General features: G+C 35.7%; 1 protein-coding gene across 2 annotated transcripts in view; it reads left to right on the plus strand.

Moving 5' to 3' along the window:
* The window catches only part of DIAPH3 (diaphanous related formin 3), a 508,311-nt gene that overhangs the window by 168,270 nt on the left and 320,242 nt on the right, over nucleotides 1–19,799 (plus strand). For both annotated transcript variants that reach the window (XM_039247287.1, XM_039247286.1), the window contains 4 exons: nucleotides 2,020–2,136; nucleotides 6,862–6,980; nucleotides 10,212–10,276; nucleotides 17,031–17,135. In XM_039247287.1, the coding sequence (XP_039103218.1) occupies nucleotides 2,020–2,136; nucleotides 6,862–6,980; nucleotides 10,212–10,276; nucleotides 17,031–17,135 (406 nt within the window). The remainder of the gene's footprint in view (nucleotides 1–2,019; nucleotides 2,137–6,861; nucleotides 6,981–10,211; nucleotides 10,277–17,030; nucleotides 17,136–19,799) is intronic.

Raw genomic sequence — 19,799 nt, forward strand, 5'->3', positions numbered from 1 at the left:
GACTATCTCCCCTCCAGTAACCCTCAGTTTCTTCTCTCCAGTTAAGAGTCTCTTATGGTTTGACTCCCTTTCTATTTTTTTCTTTCTCATGTTCATCTGTTTTGTGTTTTATTTCACATATGCATGAAATCATATGGTATTCGTCTTTCTTTGACTGACTTATCACTTAGTATAATACTCTCTAGCTTCGTTTATGTCATTGCAACAGCAAGATTTCATTCTTTTTATGGTTGTGTAATATTCCTACCTATAATATATACATATATAATACATACATATACAAATATACATATATAATATATACGTATATAACACATACATATATACACACATATATATTTATATATGTAGACACACACAAACACACACCCCATTTTCTTTATCCATTGATTATTTGGGCTTTTTCCATAATTTGGCTATTGTTGATAATGCTGCTATAAACATTAAGGTGCATGTGCCCCTTAAAATCTGCATTTTTGTGTCTTTTGTGTAAATACATAGTGGTACAATTGCTGGATCATAGGGTAGTTCTATTTTTAACTTTTTGAGGAACCTCTGTATTGTTTTCCAGAGTGGCTGCACCAGTTTACACTCCACCATTGGTGGAAAATTTCATTCGTAGCGTGAGAAGTAGTATAATGAACTGCAGTGTACCCATTGTCTAGTTTCAACAATTATAAACACATGGACAGTCTTGTTTCATCTAATTCTCCTCTTTCTTCTAAAAGGATTATTTAAAAGCAACTCCAGACATTATATCATCAGTGAACATTCTGGTGTACCTCTTTATATGACAACATCTTATATGCTTTTCTTTAAAGTATTTTAAAGTTTGTTTATTTATTTATTTATTTATTTATTTTTAAATCAAGCCGTTTTTTATTCATGCATTAGAACTTATACAGGTTTTTGGCCAACTTAAAGTAGTCCCTTTGAGAAACTACAAACTTATTTTTACTAGGTTGCCATGATTGAGGACATTCTTGGTGTCCCTCTTCCAGAATTCTTTTCAGATCATGATCGTGCTCTTATTTTTTTTTTAATTTTTTATTTTTTTTACAAATAGTTTATTGTCAAATTAGTTTCCACATAACACTCAGTGCTCATCCCCAAAGTGCCTTCCTCCATGCCCATTCCCCCCTCCCCCCCACATCCATCAGTCCTCAGTTTTTGTCAGCTGAATATCCTTTTGTTCTGAAGTTACTGAAATATGTAAAATTGTTGCTAAATCTCAAACAACCAAACTTCAACCCCCAATATATTAAACTTCTGAAGCCATTTCTATATAAACAATATAAAGCCAAACCTTTATGAATCAGATTGATTTTCATATAAACTTTTCCTACTAGTTTCATGTGTGTTTTTCTGAGTCCATGCATATAGAAATGGACGTTACAACCCACAAATGGATTCCACAAGGCCTCTTGTGTATGTGTGCAGTGTGTCTTTTCATGTTTGGCACCTCTGCGCCCCCCGTCCCCCCCGCCCCTCCCCATTCTCTCTAGCATTAGGAGTAGGGTACCTTTAGTCTACTGGTTGGCTCCTGCCGTACATCTTGGGTGCACACCCATATGGGCCTTTGTTCACTCGGTGGGTCTGCAGATCTCTGTGCTTTTCTAGAAATCCACCAGGTTCCTATCCTCCACTGGGGCCTCTTCATGGTGGATAATGCCTGGTACCATCTCTCTTGGTTAGGGCACTGTGTAGACCTAATATGGTATTCACAACCAGCTGCCTGTTACTCTCGCCACCACTAACATCTTGGCTTGAGAAAGGCAAATGGTTGGAGTTGATTTCAGAGGAGGAGACAGGGAATGCCAGGTGAGGTTGACCTTTGCACATGGTTTCCCTCTACTTCAGTCCTAACTACCTGTGTTGTACTGTGTGTTGAGTATACGTGATGGTATAGGGTGAGACACACAATAATCTTTTGAAGCCTTACAGAGCTGATTCTATCCTATGTTATTGGTTCTTTGGTGTAGAGAATAAATAAATTCGCATGTTCCTTAATCAATTTACTGAAGCATATGATATTTACAACATGGTGTGGAACACAGTAAAGGAAACTAGAGCGGAAGGATATTTCATTTCCATTCTTCAGCATCTTTTGCTGATTCGGAATGATTATTTTATCAGGTAAGAGGAAGCTATGTTCTAGTGTGAAATTCCACTAATAAAATTCTGTTAATTGTGAAATTTACCTGATGTTTGATTTGGGCAAGCTCATAATTTTCAGATTTTTATTTCTTTCTTAATATTGACTCATGGAATGTGGCGTTTCTTCTGGGCATATATTTAGACAGGTGACGGTAAAATAATATTACTGTTATTTTTTAAGCTGCACAGATTCTTGGTAACAAGTTTTCATCTGAATAAAAAATGTGAACTAGCAACAAATTAATAATTTATCTTGTGATGGGTAAAATTTTCTCCTTAGTCTTTAGGTAGTAGGAACAGGGGTGATAAGTTTCTTTTTATAAGTTACATGAAGGGTAGTAAACATTGTTTTTATTAGCATTTAAGTAGCTAGAAAGTGCCTGGAAAATATAGTTGCACTTAATGTTGCTAATGTATCAGAAAAGCTAGACAAATAACATTCAAGTTTGATTATATCACAGCCATTTTGAGCTTAACAAATTGTTTATTCCATCTCTACCTTACCCATCTGTAGCTGGGTAAGGATATGAGCACCTAAGTTCCTAGGTCATTCCGAAGATGACACATGGTAGCATGGATAAAACTCCTAGCCAAATATCCGGGCACATGGTGTCTGCTCAGTAAATGCTCTCTACATCCACTTTCCACTTTGTTACTGTTTTATGAAGGAAGGGAGATCCTTGAATATGAAACCATTTTTGTTGTCTTTAATTTACTTTGCTGAAATTTCATTCTCACATACTTTGGGTAATACTTCTTTTCTTACACTGCTTTCATGTGGAAGAATTTGCTAGAGATGTCTCATTCAGGCTGTGTCCCTTGAGTGATGTCAGAGGGTGTAATTCAGGCTTTTGATGTATTTGACAAGTGAATAGAATAAGAGTAAAAAAAAAAAGTTAAAACTTTGGGTTCTTTGGGATGAGTACAGATCATCCATCTTATCTTCTCTTTTTGCAGCACAAAAATACTAATTTATTTATTTATTTTTTAAACTTTTATTTTTTTTCCTTAATCTTTTATTTACTTCTGAGAGACAGAGAGAGAGAGAGAGAGAGAGAGACCGTGAGCAGGGGAGGATCAGAGAGAGAGAGGGAGACACAGGATTGAAACAGGCTCCAGTCTCTGAGCTGTCAGCACAGAGCCCGACGTGGGGCTCGAACCCATGAACAGCGAGATCAGCGAAGTCAGACCCTTAAATGACTAAGCCACGCAAGCACCCCAAAAATACTGATTTAAAATAAACACTAATACATTGACAAAAATATTAATACCAGTATGAATACATTGATTAAAATCAAAACAATACATTGATGAATATTTTTAGATATCACATCTAATTATAATACTATATTTTTTCCAAATGTACTTAAATATTGAAGCTTCCATTTACTCTAAAGTAACCTGTCTTTTTCTTTTTTTTTTTTTTTAAAGTTTGTTTACTTTTGAGAGAGACCGAGTGTGAGTGGGGGAGGGGCAGAGAGAGAGAAGGAGACACAGAATCTGAAGCAGGCCCCAGGCTCTGAGCCATCAGCACAGAGCCCAAAGGTGGGCTGAAACTCACAAACCATGAGGTCATGAGCTGAGCCAAAGTCAGACACTTAAGGGTGATTGAGCCATCCAGGCATTCCAACCCTGTCCTTTTCTTGATCTCTGTATGGTTGGTGCTGTTAACCTCTGATTGTTTGATGCCACTGGAGTTTTCCAGGAATTCAAGACTGAAAGCTGAATTAAAGGCAATCAGTTTATAATTAAATCTACATCAAGCACACACACCAAAAAGAATTCAAGAGTGTTGTTTGCTTTCAAAGTTTTGAATGTGTCTTAGTGCTGCCAGGGGGGGTTCTATATTACTTATGGTCCTTTCATTTTTACCCTAATCCCTTATTCTGTGCTGCAGAAGAGCACGTGGTTATGTCTACCTTTAAAATAAATTGTAAAGCACAACTTTCCTGGGGCATGCTCAGGCGATCCTGTCACTTGAGTGGAATTAAGAGTCTTGGAAAAATACTAAATCGTAGCATCACCAAAGTGACATTAGATATGTTGGTCATGTTTCACGTATCCCATTTTTAACTTGATACTTATTTATGTTGCCTTCTTTGTGGACTCTTTAAGCCCCAGGACCTGGGTCATTGTTTTAAGTATGGTTGGTGTGAAGGCATTGTCATTCCTGTGATTGCTGTGATCAAGACCATTCCATCTGTTTTTCTTCCCCCCATGTGCCTAAATTCTCATAGGTGTTTATTATCGTTGTTATTTATTCTTATAGAGAATATGTTTTTATTACAAGATGGTGGCAGACTATGATCATTTACATAATTTTTCATTCATGTAAAAATTATTTAGTTTTTGGGGCGCCTGGGTGGCTTAGTCGGTTAAGCATCCGACTTTCGCTTAGGTCATGATCTCGCGGTTCGTGGGTTCGGGCCCCAAGTCGGGCTCTGTGCTGACTGCCGGCTCAGAGCCTGGAGCCTGTTTCAGTCTGTGACTCCCTCTCTCTCTGACCCTCCCCTGCACAAGCTGTCTCTCTCTCTCCTAGAAATAAATAAAAACATTAAAAAAAAAATTAAAAAAAAATTATTTAGTTTTTACTTAATTACAGTAAAACTGTTTTTGGTGTGGAATTCTACGAGTCTTGCTCTTTTGGTTTTAGCTTTGTGGGTTTTTATTTGTTTGTTTGTTTTCACTATCTCAGATGGACCTGGATTTTACCTTTTAGAAATCTTTGATTATCTGAACATTTTTGTTGAATGAACATTCTTAACTCCTGTTGATATAAATAAATGCTTTTAATTTTTTATAAGTTGCTATGCTTTAGAATGTAAGATATTCCCATTTAAAAGAATTGGTGGATAGAAAAATAAGAAAATTTTCTTGCTTTCACATTTGGGACAAAAGGAAGTTTTACTGAAATGGAACTCAATTGGACAATGTACATGAAAGGTAACTTTTGCCCCCAAGAAAAATGAAGTGTAGAAAGAAAATCGGAGGGTGGAGTGGAAGATCAAATTCAGTCATTTTCCATTGCAATGGTTTACCATGTGCAAAATGTTAGACTAGTTGAATGTGCATGGGAGATAATTTCTGATATACGGTAAAAATACTAAAGAGAAAGCAAAGATGATTTTAAAATTCCTCCAACAAAAATGATGTATCAGTTAAGTAATGACAACTTATGTTTGTCCATTAATTAGGTTATTTACATATTCCCCTGACATATTCACTAATTAACCAACATGCTCATAGAGGTTATTTTCTGGATTTACATTTCTAGAATCCAGAAGTACATTATTTTTTTTGCTAGTGTTGCCTTGAAAGAGATTTTGCATGAAATTTCAGCTACTTTGTAAATGAGCTTATCATTGGGAGCTGTGGAGGTGAGAAAACATTTACTGAAATAATAATTTAAAAAAAAAGTCTACAAAATAAACTATGTTGTTAATTTAAAGCATATTTGTATTAAAACAACATAAGGTAACCATAAGAGTAAAAAAGGAATAGAATGCTCCATCTCGCTTTTCAAATGTGATTGATATAATTTGCATACCTTAACTGTACATGTGGTGGTTATGGCAAGATCATAGGGAATGGGAGACTATATATTTGAAAGAAGTTTAGAACATTGAGGAAAGCATTGGTAATACCTTCTTGCTTTGACATGTACCCAAGAGCACTGTGTTAAACATTTTTAATTGATGACAATCAATGACCGTCTGCCGTCGTTGCTAATGTTAAGTTGTCGTGAATTTTATTCAGCATAATGGGTCATTTATTAGGTGTGAGGTAAGTAGATCAAGGGCAGTAGAGAAGAAGCTCTACTGAACAGAAGTGCCATCACTTTCACAGTGAGAAAGATTTGGAGAAGAAATGTGTGCAAAAAATCATTGAGGGAAGAAAGAAGTTGTAGAGGTGGCTGGGGTGAGGGACTGATCTTAGTCAGATGGCACCCATTTTTTCTGTCATTTAAGATTGCTTTGTTAATAAAATCTGCTGAATATTTAATCTTTTAAATTTATTGGCTTCCGTTTTAAACGGAGTTCTTTTGCTTATGACAAACATAGGTCAACTGAAAACTGTAGTGACAACATGATCCCTATTTGGGCATTTATTTAAACTCTAATTTTTAGACAAAAATTGTTATACTAATTTTTTTTTCAGTTGTATATCATAGTATTTTTTTAAAAAAGTTTTTAAATGCAGTATGTTTTTATTGGACTCCACAAACATTCTTAAAGTAGTATACTATGTAGCTTTAGGAACCTTCCAGGGATTTTTTTTTTTTTTTGAAAAAATGTATGTATATATTGGCTTGTATTAATAAAATGAATTAATGGTAGATATTTCAGTATGTTAGAGTGGTAGGTTGATCTCTGTTGAGGACTGCTTTTAAGCACCTATCACTTCACCTTAATGGTTTTTTTTAATTGCTTCCTAATTGAGTCAAGGTTCTGACTTTTGTCAGAACATCATTAAAACACTGTATGTGCTAAAACAGTATAAAAACTTAATGTCTTAAGGTCATTAGAAGAAAAGGGGTGACCATTGTCTTTACTCTCACTCCAATGTTAAATCTGTCATGTCAATTGCTGAAACTATACAAAGGTAAATTATCGAACTTGACATCAAGCTTACCAAAATTGTTTGTTTTGATGTAAAGTTATTCTAATAAATGGAGTGTGCATTTACTCTTTTTCTTGGTTTCAGGCAACAGTACTTCAAATTAATTGATGAGTGTGTATCTCAGATTGTATTGCATAGAGATGGGATGGATCCAGACTTCACATATCGAAAGAGACTAGATTTAGATTTAAGTCAGTTTGTTGGTGAGTATTTCTTTAATACTTAAGTGGAAGTCTGTTTATCGTCCCTTACCCCACAGGTTAACTGCAGCGTCAGTTCTCCTAGCGTGACCTGGAGCATCCTTAGGGCCCTTGAGACCCTTTCAGGGGATCCCAAGAGACAGAATTATTTTCATAACAACACTAAGGCATGGTTTGCCTTTTCCGTCGTGTTGATATTTGTGCTGGTGGTGCAAAGAATGGTGAGTCCAACTGCTGGCACTTAGTTAGGAATCACGGCGGTGACCCCAAGCCTTGTTAGTAGCCATAGAATTTTTCACAGTAAAACAAAGCAATAAAAACTGCCATATTTTTTTTTTTTGAACTGAGTGTCCTTGATAAAGAATTGAAAACATTAATTTTATTAAAAATCTCCTCTTGGGTACACATCATTTCAGCATTCCCTGTGACAAAGCAAGTTGTACACGTCAAGCACACTTCTGCGTACGAGAGTACGATGAGCAAATACCTCTGTATTTGCTTGTATTGCAAGCTGAATTGGTTCATTAAAAAAAAAATTAATGTTTTATTTATTTCTGAGAGAGAGAGAGACAGCATGAGCAGGATCAGAGAGAGAGGGAGACACAGAATCTGAAGCAGGCTCCAGGCTCTGAGCTAGCTGTCAGCACAGAGCCCGATGTAGGGCTCGAACCCATGAACCATGAGATCATGACCTGAGCCGAAGCCGGACGCTTAACCGACTGAGCCACCCAGGTGCCCCTGGTTGATTTTTTTTTTTTTTTTACTTTGAAGGTATGATTGTTATAAAAACTGTGGCCACTCACACTTGACTGTTTGCCACACACTTCCTTAAAAAGGCAATGAAGTTGGTCTATAATGTCAAGAAAAATGGAAGAATTGGTTACCAATGATAAAATTCAAGCTTTCAGGGAAAAATTTGAGTTTTGGAAAGCTTTCACCTGCTGCTGTTAGCTTGACAGCTTTTCAGTACACAAATGTTTTTCTGATGAGATCAATGATGATAATAACCCCTAGGATTATTTTGATATTGTATAATGAGATGTGTCAACATTTGGAGAATCTGCGTGACTCCGCAAACCACTCTTTTCCAAATTCCCGTGCCTGATTACAAATTCTACATGGTTGAAGAATTCTTGGATTTTAAAGTAACAGAGTACACATGTGTGGAACAGGAGAAACTTAACAGAGGACCATGGGGGAAGGGAAGGGGAAAAAAGTAGTTAAGGAGAGGGAGGAAGACAAACCACAAGAGACTCTTAAATACTGAGAACAAACTGAGGGTTGATGCGGATGGGGGAGGGGGAGAAAGGGGTGATAGGTATGAAGGAGGGCACTTGTTGGGATGAACACTGGGTGGTATATGGAAACCAAATTGACAATAAACTATAAAAGGGAAAAAAAAGTAACAGAGTACAAAATATTCATTGATAGGTGATTCCACAGAGCAAGTAATGTGTAAGGAGTTACCATATGTCAAATTTTGGTGTGACATGAAAAAAAAAATCCATTCTTTTGTGTGAGGGTGTTTTTCTTCATGTATTTGAGTCTATGAAGAAGTATGAATGTATAGAATGAGAAAGGAATTAGATAATATTAGTGGCACTGATAAAGAAAATACTTATTTCTCTTCACAGGAGAGAAGCAGTTATCAGTTTCTGTTAGTGGGAGGGACAGATATGAGGAAAAATAAAGCAAACTAAAATGTGGAATGATTTTGAATAGGATCTGAAAAGGAAGTTTATTCTACCTGGCCATTTGGAATGTTTTTTCTTGAGTAGATGAGAGGTTTAGGCATTGAACTGTTGAGAAGGAAATAGACTCTTTGACTAGGGCTTGGCTGTGTAAGTGAAACATATTTACATAGTTATAATAAGTACATTGTATATGCTGATTTCAAATGTTTACAAAAAACTTAGACACACTGCAGAGGATTTACAGAAGAGAATGTCACTGTATTTATATTACTAGTGAGTAATTAATTAATTACTAGTAAAGAAATTAATTACTAGGTGAGTAGAACCTGGGGTAAAACAGTAGGAGAGAGCGAGATGTTGGAAAGTATATAAAGTAAGATAACTTAAATATTATAGTGGAAATCAGTAGATACTGTTTATTTAACAGTGATCAGAGATTTAAGTATTTATTTAGTGCTACAGAGCCAGGCTATTTAGAAAGCAAAATTATTAAAGTAAATGGGATTAGACGGGAAACATCATTTTCATCTTCTATAATAGGAAGCTATCTATAATGTATTAAATAGATGAATCAAGAAATAATGGTATGTACACATCTTATTTAGAGTTAAGAAGCTAACTGCCAGAATAATCTAATATAGAAGAACCATAAGAGGTCGCATTTAGGAAGTGGGATTGAGTTTTTAATGGAATGATTTGGCTGTTCCTTTTCATCATAAGCCCTTCTGTAATATGTTTTATTAAAACCATGTTTATTGCTTTCATTTAAAAAAGAAGGGATCAGCTACATCATGGGGAATCTATATGAATCACTTCTCCTAAAAGTATCTCATCATGTGGATCTATATTGTAGCGATTTAATCAATCTGCTACTGATAGACCTTTATTTCTAGATGTTGGCTAACAATATTTTAATGAATATTCCTGCTTAAAGGCAAGTCCTAACAATAGAATTGCTAGGTGAAGGAAAAATACATATTTTAATTTAAATTTTAGTACTTATTTTCCTAGTTATTCATTAGCAAAGTTCATTAATTATACTTCCGCTACAGTGTAGCCAAGTCATTTTCTCCGTGCTGTCTCCAACACTTGGTATTATGGACCATTTAATCTTTGCTGTGTCTCATTAAATAAAATTTATGTTTTTGTATTAGGGAAAATGAGCCACCTGTTCATACGTGTTAGCAATTACTAATTTTGTTTTTGCTAATTTTCCGTTTATTATTGTTGTGTTAGATGTCATCTTCTCTTCTTCCTTCAAAATACTTACAGATTGATGAAAGAAACCTTTTTGAGTATTCTATGTTACATTTGTCTAATAGTCTGAAATTAGAGTTGGGTTTGCCTTTATATTTTATGGCCTGGGTACCATGCTTGGAAAATCCTTCTCCATTCTAGTATTAGGTTTCTCTGTTTTGCTTATTTCATTACTGGCACTATTTCAAATTCTTATCTATGATTTTTTTCCTAATGTTTTAAAGTCATAATGATTTTAACAAGTACCAGAATTAAAAAAAAAAAAATGTCATTGCCATTTTAGATACTTGTGTAGACCAAGCAAAGCTAGAAGAATTTGAAGAGAAAGCATCAGAACTTTACAAGAAAGTAAGTAATTTTGACTAAATTTGCAAGACTACGTGAGGAACCACCTCACATCATCAGGCATGCTTCTCCTTTAGGGATTTTGGTTTGTTTCCGCTCTCTTTACCTTTTTGAGATATCTGCATAAATGTCCTCCTTAAGGAGGATTTCTTAGACTATTAAATTTAAACATTTTTAACTCCACTCCGAGCCCCAACCCTGTCTGTGCTTTGTTTCCTCTGTTGTATTTGTTATCTGACATGCTACCTGGCATATGTATTTACCTGTGTATCTGTGGATGTGTTGTCTATTTCTCCCTCTAGAGTAACCTTTATGAAGGATTTTTCTTTGTTGTTATGTGAAGGATTTTGTTTATTCACTGTCCCTCCACCTAGAACAATTCCTGCCCTCAAAACATTAAAAAAAAAAAAAAAAATGAGTGCGTGAATGAATAAATGATTGAACAAAATGTATACAGTCAAAATTTTAAGATTGGAGTATTTCTCAAGAAATCCTATATCTGAATGTTTTATTAACTTGCTTTTTGTTTTGATTCAAGTTGCTTCATTAGGTCCAGGTGAACATAAAAAACTGTTATTTTTATAGGTCAGAAGTATCAGATATTGCAAGTTCGGTTACTTCGGCTCAGTAGTATTGCTGACCATGCAGCCATTGTCCACTGTTCTTTAAGCTGGTGTTCTGTGCTTCATCTCTGCCTGGCCTGTGCTTATTTGACTTTCTCTGTTTAGAAAAAAATGATGTTGGTCTTGTAGGATTCTTCACATTTTAAGCAGTCACTTTGATTTAAATTATCGTGACTGGTTTCTCACATTCGAGGAATAAATGATAATTACTACTACCAGCATCTGATGAATATGCACTAAATAAAATTTTACTGTGTGTCAAGTACCATGCCTAAGAGGCTACATTTTTGAATTATCTGGATCTAGATAAATATTGAAAGAATCTTGCATTTTTTTTTTAACGGTTTAAGATAATACAAGTTGCAAATGGTAGACACTCTTATAAGTTGGTTGTAAGTTATGACAGACTTTGTGAATGTCCCCTGTAAGAAGTCCTGCAGTTCTCCCTACACACAGAGGCTATTACCTCCGGGGCCTCTGGCTGCAGGGTAGGATTCAGCTTATGCAGATGATACTGTCTTTGCCTTGCAGAAACTTAAACACATGACCAGTTGATTGAAGTGTCATATGTGCTACAGCTGATAGGTGATCATGTTGTGGGGTGACTCCCTCACCCCCCGATTTGGTATTCTAAGCCTTCTGCTTGGTATTCTATTTTAACTCTTCATGAGAAACTAGTAAACTTTGTAGTACTTGCTTTGGATGCATCCCAGGTAGTATAAATTTGCTCCTATAATCATTTTTAGATATATGATGTACATGAGTGTTGTTAAACGTGGTATCTTTCTCAACAAATTGTTTTCAAATTTAAAGTTTAAGTGTAAGTAGAAGAAAGACCTTGTTCAAGGTTACTTGCTTCCTTTTAGTCAGAAGTTAAATGTCTTAGGTACATTTAAAAAATATTGTTTGCTCCATAAAAGATTTCTATTGCCATACCATTTTGTATATATCAGCAAGAACTTCTTTCTGATAGCTTTATAAGGACACATGTAAATACTTTGCTTTAGGCAGGAAGCTATCATAGTTGCTAGACACATTCTTTATTTTGGTGCATAAATTTGAAAAATGAAGACCAGAAATGTCAGAAAATACATAGAGAATATTGAATTATCAACCTTCTTGTACAGATGCACTAATACATTTACCCTAGGGAATGAAATTAAGCAGAGCCTCAGCCTTAACTGTGTTTCTTGACATTTTTCCGTGTAATTTTGTAAGCGTAATATTGCTCTAGTAACTCTTTTTGGAGAAGAAGGCTATCATATCTGTTTTTATAAAGTATGTCTTTAATGGAGATTCATTTTATCCCCAAGGCTACTGTGATTTGACTGTAGATATTATAAAAAATGCTAAAGCAAAGTTTATATTTTGTCTGATCCTTCTATAAGGGAGGAGATAGAAATTTATCTCTTTGCTAAGTAATGCAGATACTTTAAGTATGGCCAAGTTAATGTAATAAATTCTCTTAGAGCGTACTAATTATGACTCTGGTTATTTTGGTATTTTTATCTTTGTTCCGATAAATAATCCTTTTCCTTCTGAATCTTACTCTAAGCCCTACAAGATAGGATAATGTACCTATTGATAGTGTGAAAAAGACTTCATTTTTTACTCTCCTAAGAATTTTTTTTTTTTTTTTAATTTCTTGCTAAGCAGCAGTAAACACTGAGCAGTCACAAAAGGGAGAATAGAGAACATGACCTCTCAAAGATTTTTCATGCCGGGAGATTGTGGGACTTTAATATACGATATTGACAAATTTATTCACAACATATAAAGGGAGATTTGACAGGAATTGGCTCCATTTCTTCATTCTACAAATATTTACTGAGTTTAGTTATAAATGTAAGGCTTTGGAAAGGTGATGAACAAAGTGGGTTCTCACCATTAATAACCTTCTGGGTTGGTGGGTGTTACTGAGGTGTGTGAATAGTACATTGTGATATTTTTATATTACAGTGTGTTATGATTGCTACAGTAGGAATACCCAATGTGGTATGTAAGCCTGTAGGAAGGATTCCTCATCTAGATTCCAGTGGCCAGGAAGGCTTACCCAAGGAAGTCATAGCTAATGTGAGGCGACAAGGTGAGATAGCCAAGAAGGAGGTAGATAGAAATTTATTGTGAATTTCAATATAGGCATCTCAAGGTTAATATTTCTGAAACCACATTTATTTTTCTTTTCCCTAAAAATGCCTTTCTTCCATGAATTTTATATCCCTATATTCCCCTTAAATTATAATAGTTTCCAGCTTGCAAAGCAATAGAACACCATTGTCATCTTAGAGGTATGCTCCCCTCATTCATTTCCTTCATTCAGTTGTACATTAATTTTTTAGTTTCTGTTTTCAAAAAAAAAAAAAAAAAAAGTCCTTTCATTTATTTTTTTTTTTCCTGTTCCCCTGTCTTCCACCTTCATTCAAACAAGGACTTCAATTCTTGCTTGGATACCTACAGCAGCCTTTCAGTTCTTGCTTGGATACCTATGGCAGCCTCTCAACTCATTCACATGCCTCTGGTGTTTTCTTTCAGTCAACCTTTCATACTGCTGCAGGCTGGGTTTGCCAAAGTGCAAGTCTGATCACGTTAATTCTTATTATAAATATTCTTAATAGCTCTCCATGGTTTATAGGAAAAAAGAGAAACCTTTTGATTTATTGAAAAATCCCCCCCCCCATTTTAAATGTTTTGTTTATTTATTTATTTTGAGAGAGACAAAGAGATTGAGCAGGGGAGGGCCAGAGAGAGCATCCCAGGCAGGCCCCATGCTGTTAGCATGAAGCCCAATGTGGTCTTAAATACACAAACCGTGAGGTCATGACCTTAACCAAAAGCAAGAATTGGATGCTTAACCGACGGACCCCAAATTTACTGTAAAATTCCTTTAAACAGTTTAATTCCTATCTACATCTATTACTTCATATCTTGCAATTTGTTTTTCTATCTCCTTTTATGGCTCTTGATTGCTTTTCATTTATACGCGTGCACTAAACCCTTTATTTGAAATGGGCAACTGCACTTATCAGTTAACTAGTCAAGTTCTTCAAACTTGGGGCCAATTATCACTCCTCCAGTAATCACTCCCACGCCTCCAGTGTATTTCTCCATTGCTGGTAATTTTCACAGGTTTTGTGATGTTACTTTCCTTGTACTTTGCCACCAGACACTACACTTACTAAAAGTGATGACCATATTGTATTCAACTTTGCATCTCTAACACCTACCACTGTGAGGAACACATCAGATGCATGCTATTACTTGTTGTATGATGAGAAATAGGTAGGTAGTGTGGGGCCAAGTCCCAGGAGGTTCTTAGATACTAGGTTAATGAGTGTGGCCTTTCAGTGTGGCCACTGTAAGTTTAAGAGCAAAAGTCATGTTTTTTGAGCCATCCCTTAGAAAAAGTTTGTAGAGGGGGAAGGTAATGCTGGTTTTAAAAATACGGTTTTTGTTTGTTTTTTTGCCTTGAAGAATATTCATTGGTTAGTTGAAAATACATTTATGGACTGACTAGTAGTCTGGAATTCAGATGAGAAGCTGAGCTGGAGATAGGAATTTGGGAGCCATCAGTGTATGAAGGGGGATTAAAGTGTGTGGATGTTGAAGATACCATTCTACCGGGCGTGTGAAGTGAGACCAGCGGGGAACAAAGAGAGTCCCAGGACCTGATAGCATTAGACGGTTGGACTGAGGAATAGGAACCTATAAAAGAACTGGAAGGAACTGTCAAGGAGTTAGCAAGAGGACCAGATGGGTGTGTTGTAATACAACACAGTTGGGCGGGGACAATGATTATGGAGACATATTTGTAAGTATTTATGCTGTAGGGCAGTTCCATTCGATATGGAATGATGACAGTGCTTTGTGACTTGTGTCCATTGTGCTAGCCTTCAGCCGTGTGTGCCTCTTGTGCTGTTGTGACTGAGGAACTGAAGTTTCAAGTTTGATATTAGCTAAATTAAATTTACATTCTAGCAGCCAGCTGTGGCTAGACGCTGCACTATTGAATAGTACAGGTATTAGATCAAGTAAGATGAGGCCCCGAGAAGTCTAGGGGCTTTGGAATTTGGCAAGCCATAGTTTTTAGAATGAAAGATGGTGGCTGAGTGGTATAATGAAGTGAGTGAAGTTCAACAGGCCATAAGAGTGAGTATGAATCAAGCACACTTTTTGAAGGAGTTCACTTTGAAGCAAGAATAAGATTAGAGTTAGGTGATAGGGGTGAGGACAGAAAGACGGAGGGTCACAGGGCAGTAGAGGGGTGAAGACAGTGGATTTAGCCAGTGCCTGGTGAGCCCTTTGTGACAGCAGAGTGTAGGTCAGCCTCTGAGACCTAAGCATGCTTTGGTTTGTAGATTATTTTATTAGGTTTAAGATTGGTATCTTTTAAATTATTAAGTGGTAGGAGGGGTTTGGAGGAGCTGCGGTAATACGAGTGGTTATGTTGGTGTGGTTTGGGTGAAGCACGGATATTTGTTTTTTTACGTGGTAGTTTCTGTTATCTTTATAAAAGAGCGCAAAGTTTAGAGTGTGAGGATTGAATGTGAGATTATTTATCTAACCTGTAAATGGGAATTACCACATATTTATTTTTTCAGAGCTTTTCTGTGTGTGGTGAAATGCAGAAATGCTTACACTAACTCATGGGCAAGGCTCCACTCTGGGGGGTTTGGTATATGAAAAATCACTAAAACTTTTGCCTTATGTTGCTGTAAACCTAAAACAGTTCTAAAAAATAAAATCTATCTTAAGAAAATACCTGTAAAGCATTATCTAAATGTAATTTGTAAGATGATGCTGTGGCTTCATCTAAACTCAGAGTTGGAAGGAAAAGTCTGTCCTTCAATCTTACTTCTTCACTTACTGTCTGATGAGGGACTAGTTTGCCACTGCTTTGAGTTGATGACAAAATAAGATTTTATTTTTTTTTAAAGATTAAGAAAAATCTTTGTTTATTTTTGAGAAAGAAAGAGTGTGAGTGGGGGAGGGGCAGAGAGAGAGGGAGATACAGAATCTGAAGCAGGCTCCAGGCTCTGAGCTAGCTGTCAGCACAGAGCCTGACCCGGGACTTGAACTCACGAACCGCAAGATCATGACCTGAGCCTAAGTCGGACGCTTAACTGACTGAGCCACGCAGGTGCCCCAAAATAAGATTTATAAATAAGTGCCCTTGGTCAATGGTGACATTTTACATTCTTGTTCTTACCCTAATTGAGGTTGACTGTGGTTTAAAGTTTAGAAGCTACATCTGTGAAGTAGTACTTTTTTATGTACTTTTTTCTTCTGTTTTAAAAAGAGTTGAATAAATACTCGCCAGTATGAGACAATACCCTATTGCAATTCACCTCTGGTAGAGGTTTGCAGTCATGATGATGGCAGAGTGAGGCTATTTGAATGCAAGGTGGGAATTTGTGATAAGTGGCTATATAAATTAGACACCTCATTGGGTTCACTAAGTTTTACTGTTTGCTTTCCTCCCACAAGGTATTGCACCAGGGTTTTTGAAAGATTAATTTATCATTAATCTCCCGAAGATTAATCTCCAAAAGATTAATGATAAATAACACAGAATTTATTCTCTTAAATTGCTGTTGAAGATTAGAGCCTGCATCAGGGCCCTTACCTCCCATGACAATGTAAGAAAAAGTGATGCTTTTACAAAATGGAGTTCAATAATCATAACAAATATTAAAATGGAATTCTTTTTAATTCCTACTGATAAACTCACATAAGTTTCCAGTGTAAGTTTTTGCAAGTAGGGGTCAAGGAACTCAGTACAATGCTTTGCTCTCTATTGTTTTATACAAAGTTGCAATGATGTTTAGGGACTTTTAAGAAAAATGTCAGTGCTGCAGATACCTCTGGGCCAGTTTGCTCTGCCGACAGGAGAAGGTCACAGACTCTATCTCTGGCTTTGTCTGCTCCCTTGCAAATTGAATGATTTTGGTGAGACCCAGAGGGACCTAGAGAAAGGCTCTGGGTGACTTAGCAAAATCTACCACTTTTTTCATAAAAAGTTTGTGTTCTATTGACGGGTCTTTAGATCATTAGAGTCGTATTTCTTTATGAAGAATAGCGCTTTTCACTGCCGTCTTTCTGTCTCCTGTTTTTTTTCTTTCTTTCTTTCTTTGCAGTTTGAAAAAGAGTTTACCGACCACCAAGAAACTCAGGCTCAATTGCAGAAAAAAGAAGCAAAGATTAATGAACTTCAAGCAGAGTTACAAGCTTTTAAGTCACAGGTAAAATACCATCTACCCGGATTGAATTTGGCTATTGAAAGCTTACTATGGAAGCAAAGGTCATGTCATATCTTCATAGTTTAGACTGTTTAAACTTTAATTTCACTTGTATGTTTTCATAGTATTGTTTTTCTACATATTTTTGTTCTGTAAATTAAAAAAATATTTTGCCACTTTTTTCTATTTGCATGTTTAAAAATGTCATCAATTTCACTAATTAATCCTCTTCTTTATGTTTCATTTGGGTTTTGTTCCTAATGTCATGTGTTTTGTATGTAATCATAAAGGGTAAGAAAGTCTTTTACTCTTAGATTTGTCATTCATCACTGATCTTTATCCCACTACAGGAAATTATTGCTCAAGCTATTTATTTTTCAAAACCTTCAGCCTATGGGTACCTTGCAGTGAAAGATAACCTCTAGCTGAATGAGAACATTTTCTGATAATTTTTCAATTTCCAAAAGTAAACAGATTTAAAACATGACAAAAAAAGAGAGCAAATCTGGATTATGCAGCAGATAGCTCACATACACCCTCTACACATAAAACATTTAGATAGCAAGAAATACATCATCTGCATGTTTTAAATGGATGACAGTAAGGAGGTAGAATATTCAATAAGCTAAATTTCTTCATGCAGATTTACATATAGGATGATGAGCAGTAAGTATAGTTTTGCTATTTTCTTTTCATCCCAATTTATGGTTATATCGAAATAGTCTCAAATGTACCATTTCCTATATTGGTATGCGATTTCCTATCGTATTGGTTATTTTGTTTTCTCTTCAATACTTAGTGGGTAGTTTTCTTACAGAGCCTGTAAGGAGATGTCCTCAGCGATAGCTATCTGTTAAATGTTCAATTTTGCGGGGTGGGTGGGGAGGGGGGACCTCTTATCTGTAAGAAAATGACTCTCCATGATCTTTAGTGTGTAAGAAGGAAGTGCAATTTATTGAAACTTTTCATCTTTCCTGTGTGGCGCCTTGTCTCTCATACTAAAAGAAACATTTGATTGACTTTTATCTTTCTGACTGAGTTATAGACAATGGCTCAGATTCTTAGGTCCAGTTTCTCTTGGTATGGGCCAATAAGAATTTAAAAAAAAAAATTCTTTTTCATTTCTTCTAGCTGAAGAATTACTTGTAAATTCAATCTAAAGAATTTCTGTTTATAAAAAAAGAAAATATCCACCATCTTTGGATATGATACTGCTGCCTGTGTTTTATAGTAATATGAGAATAAATTGTTTTAAACCTGAGATTAACTCCAGCAGTCTTCTACGTTATTTCAAAATGTAGACAAAGGTGACTGTTTATGGCTATCAGAAGCAAACCACCGGCCTTAGAATCTTAGTATTGGCCGCTGTGTTAATTTTTGAAGAACAACTGGAAATTTCTTTTTTGGGGGGATTCATTGTGTGTTTCTCATGAAATCTAATCATTTGTTTTAAGATCCTTCTGTTTGATCAAAGCTATACTGATTATGAAGGGTCTAATAAAATATATTCTGTGTGATTTTATTCCTTCGTTCACTTAACAACCAAGTATTGTCAGGTGCTTGGATATAATGGTGAGCAGGTCAATCACAGGATACTCTGGCCTCATGAAAAATATATTTAAAATAACCATGCTCTGTCAAAGGAACTAGTATATAACAGAAATCCAGCCATATCTTTAAGACATTAATAGTTAATTATAACATGTATATTGAATATAATATACATACACATCCTTAACATTCAGAGGGCGCTACTATCCATGTAAATGGCAGTACAGTGTAATGCTGAATTGATTCTTCTTTATAATTAATGTTTTTGTTAAGACATGTTCTTTGATTTGTGGTTTCAACTTTTTTTATAACACTTTTTCTTTGTGCTGATCTCATGTGTCACCTTCAGGCTTTAATATATGATCTGTTTTTCATAATTGTTCCCTAAAACTTTTAAAATGATTTATTAATGTTTATTCAATGCCATCATTTGCAGGGTTGTGTGTGTTTCTGTGTGTGTGTGTGTGTGTGTGAATTGAAATTAGTAATTATAGGAAAATAATCATATTACAAAACATTAACCAACTCAGATCTTCTTTATAATAATCAAAAACCATATTCTTACCAGGCCATTGAAACAGAAGTGAGCAGTGGCCACATTTCCCTCTCTTTCTCTCTTGATTTCACATTGTTTTTCTGTAACATTTGACATGGTTTGAAACAGAAGTGACCAGTGGCCACATTTCCCTCTTTTTCTCTCTTGATTTCACATTGTTTTTCTGTAACATTTGACATGGTAGAATAGCCTGGTTTTGGCCCCACTCTTTTCACTTGGGATTCATGAACCTGTGCTTGTCTATTTTTTTTTCTCTCATCTTTAATTCATTCATCCTACATGTATTTCTTCAATGGCTGTCATTTGCCAGCTGCAGCTTTAGGTGCCAGGGAAAGAGTAAATTATATAGACTTAGTCACTGCCTTCATGGAGCTTATAATCAATGAGCTAAGTGCTAATGATTCCTTAAGTATTTAACACTTAAAAAAATTTTTTTTATATTTATTTTTGAGACAGAGATAGATAGAGCATGAGTGGCAGAGAGAGAGAGGGAGACACAGAATCTGAACCAGGCTTCAGGCTCTGAGCTGTCAGCACAGAGCCTAATGTGGGCTCGAACC

The sequence above is a fragment of the Hyaena hyaena genome, unplaced genomic scaffold (assembly GCF_003009895.1).
Source record: "Hyaena hyaena isolate Hyena2069 unplaced genomic scaffold, ASM300989v1 scaffold_293, whole genome shotgun sequence".
Taxonomy (NCBI): Eukaryota; Metazoa; Chordata; class Mammalia; order Carnivora; family Hyaenidae; genus Hyaena; species Hyaena hyaena.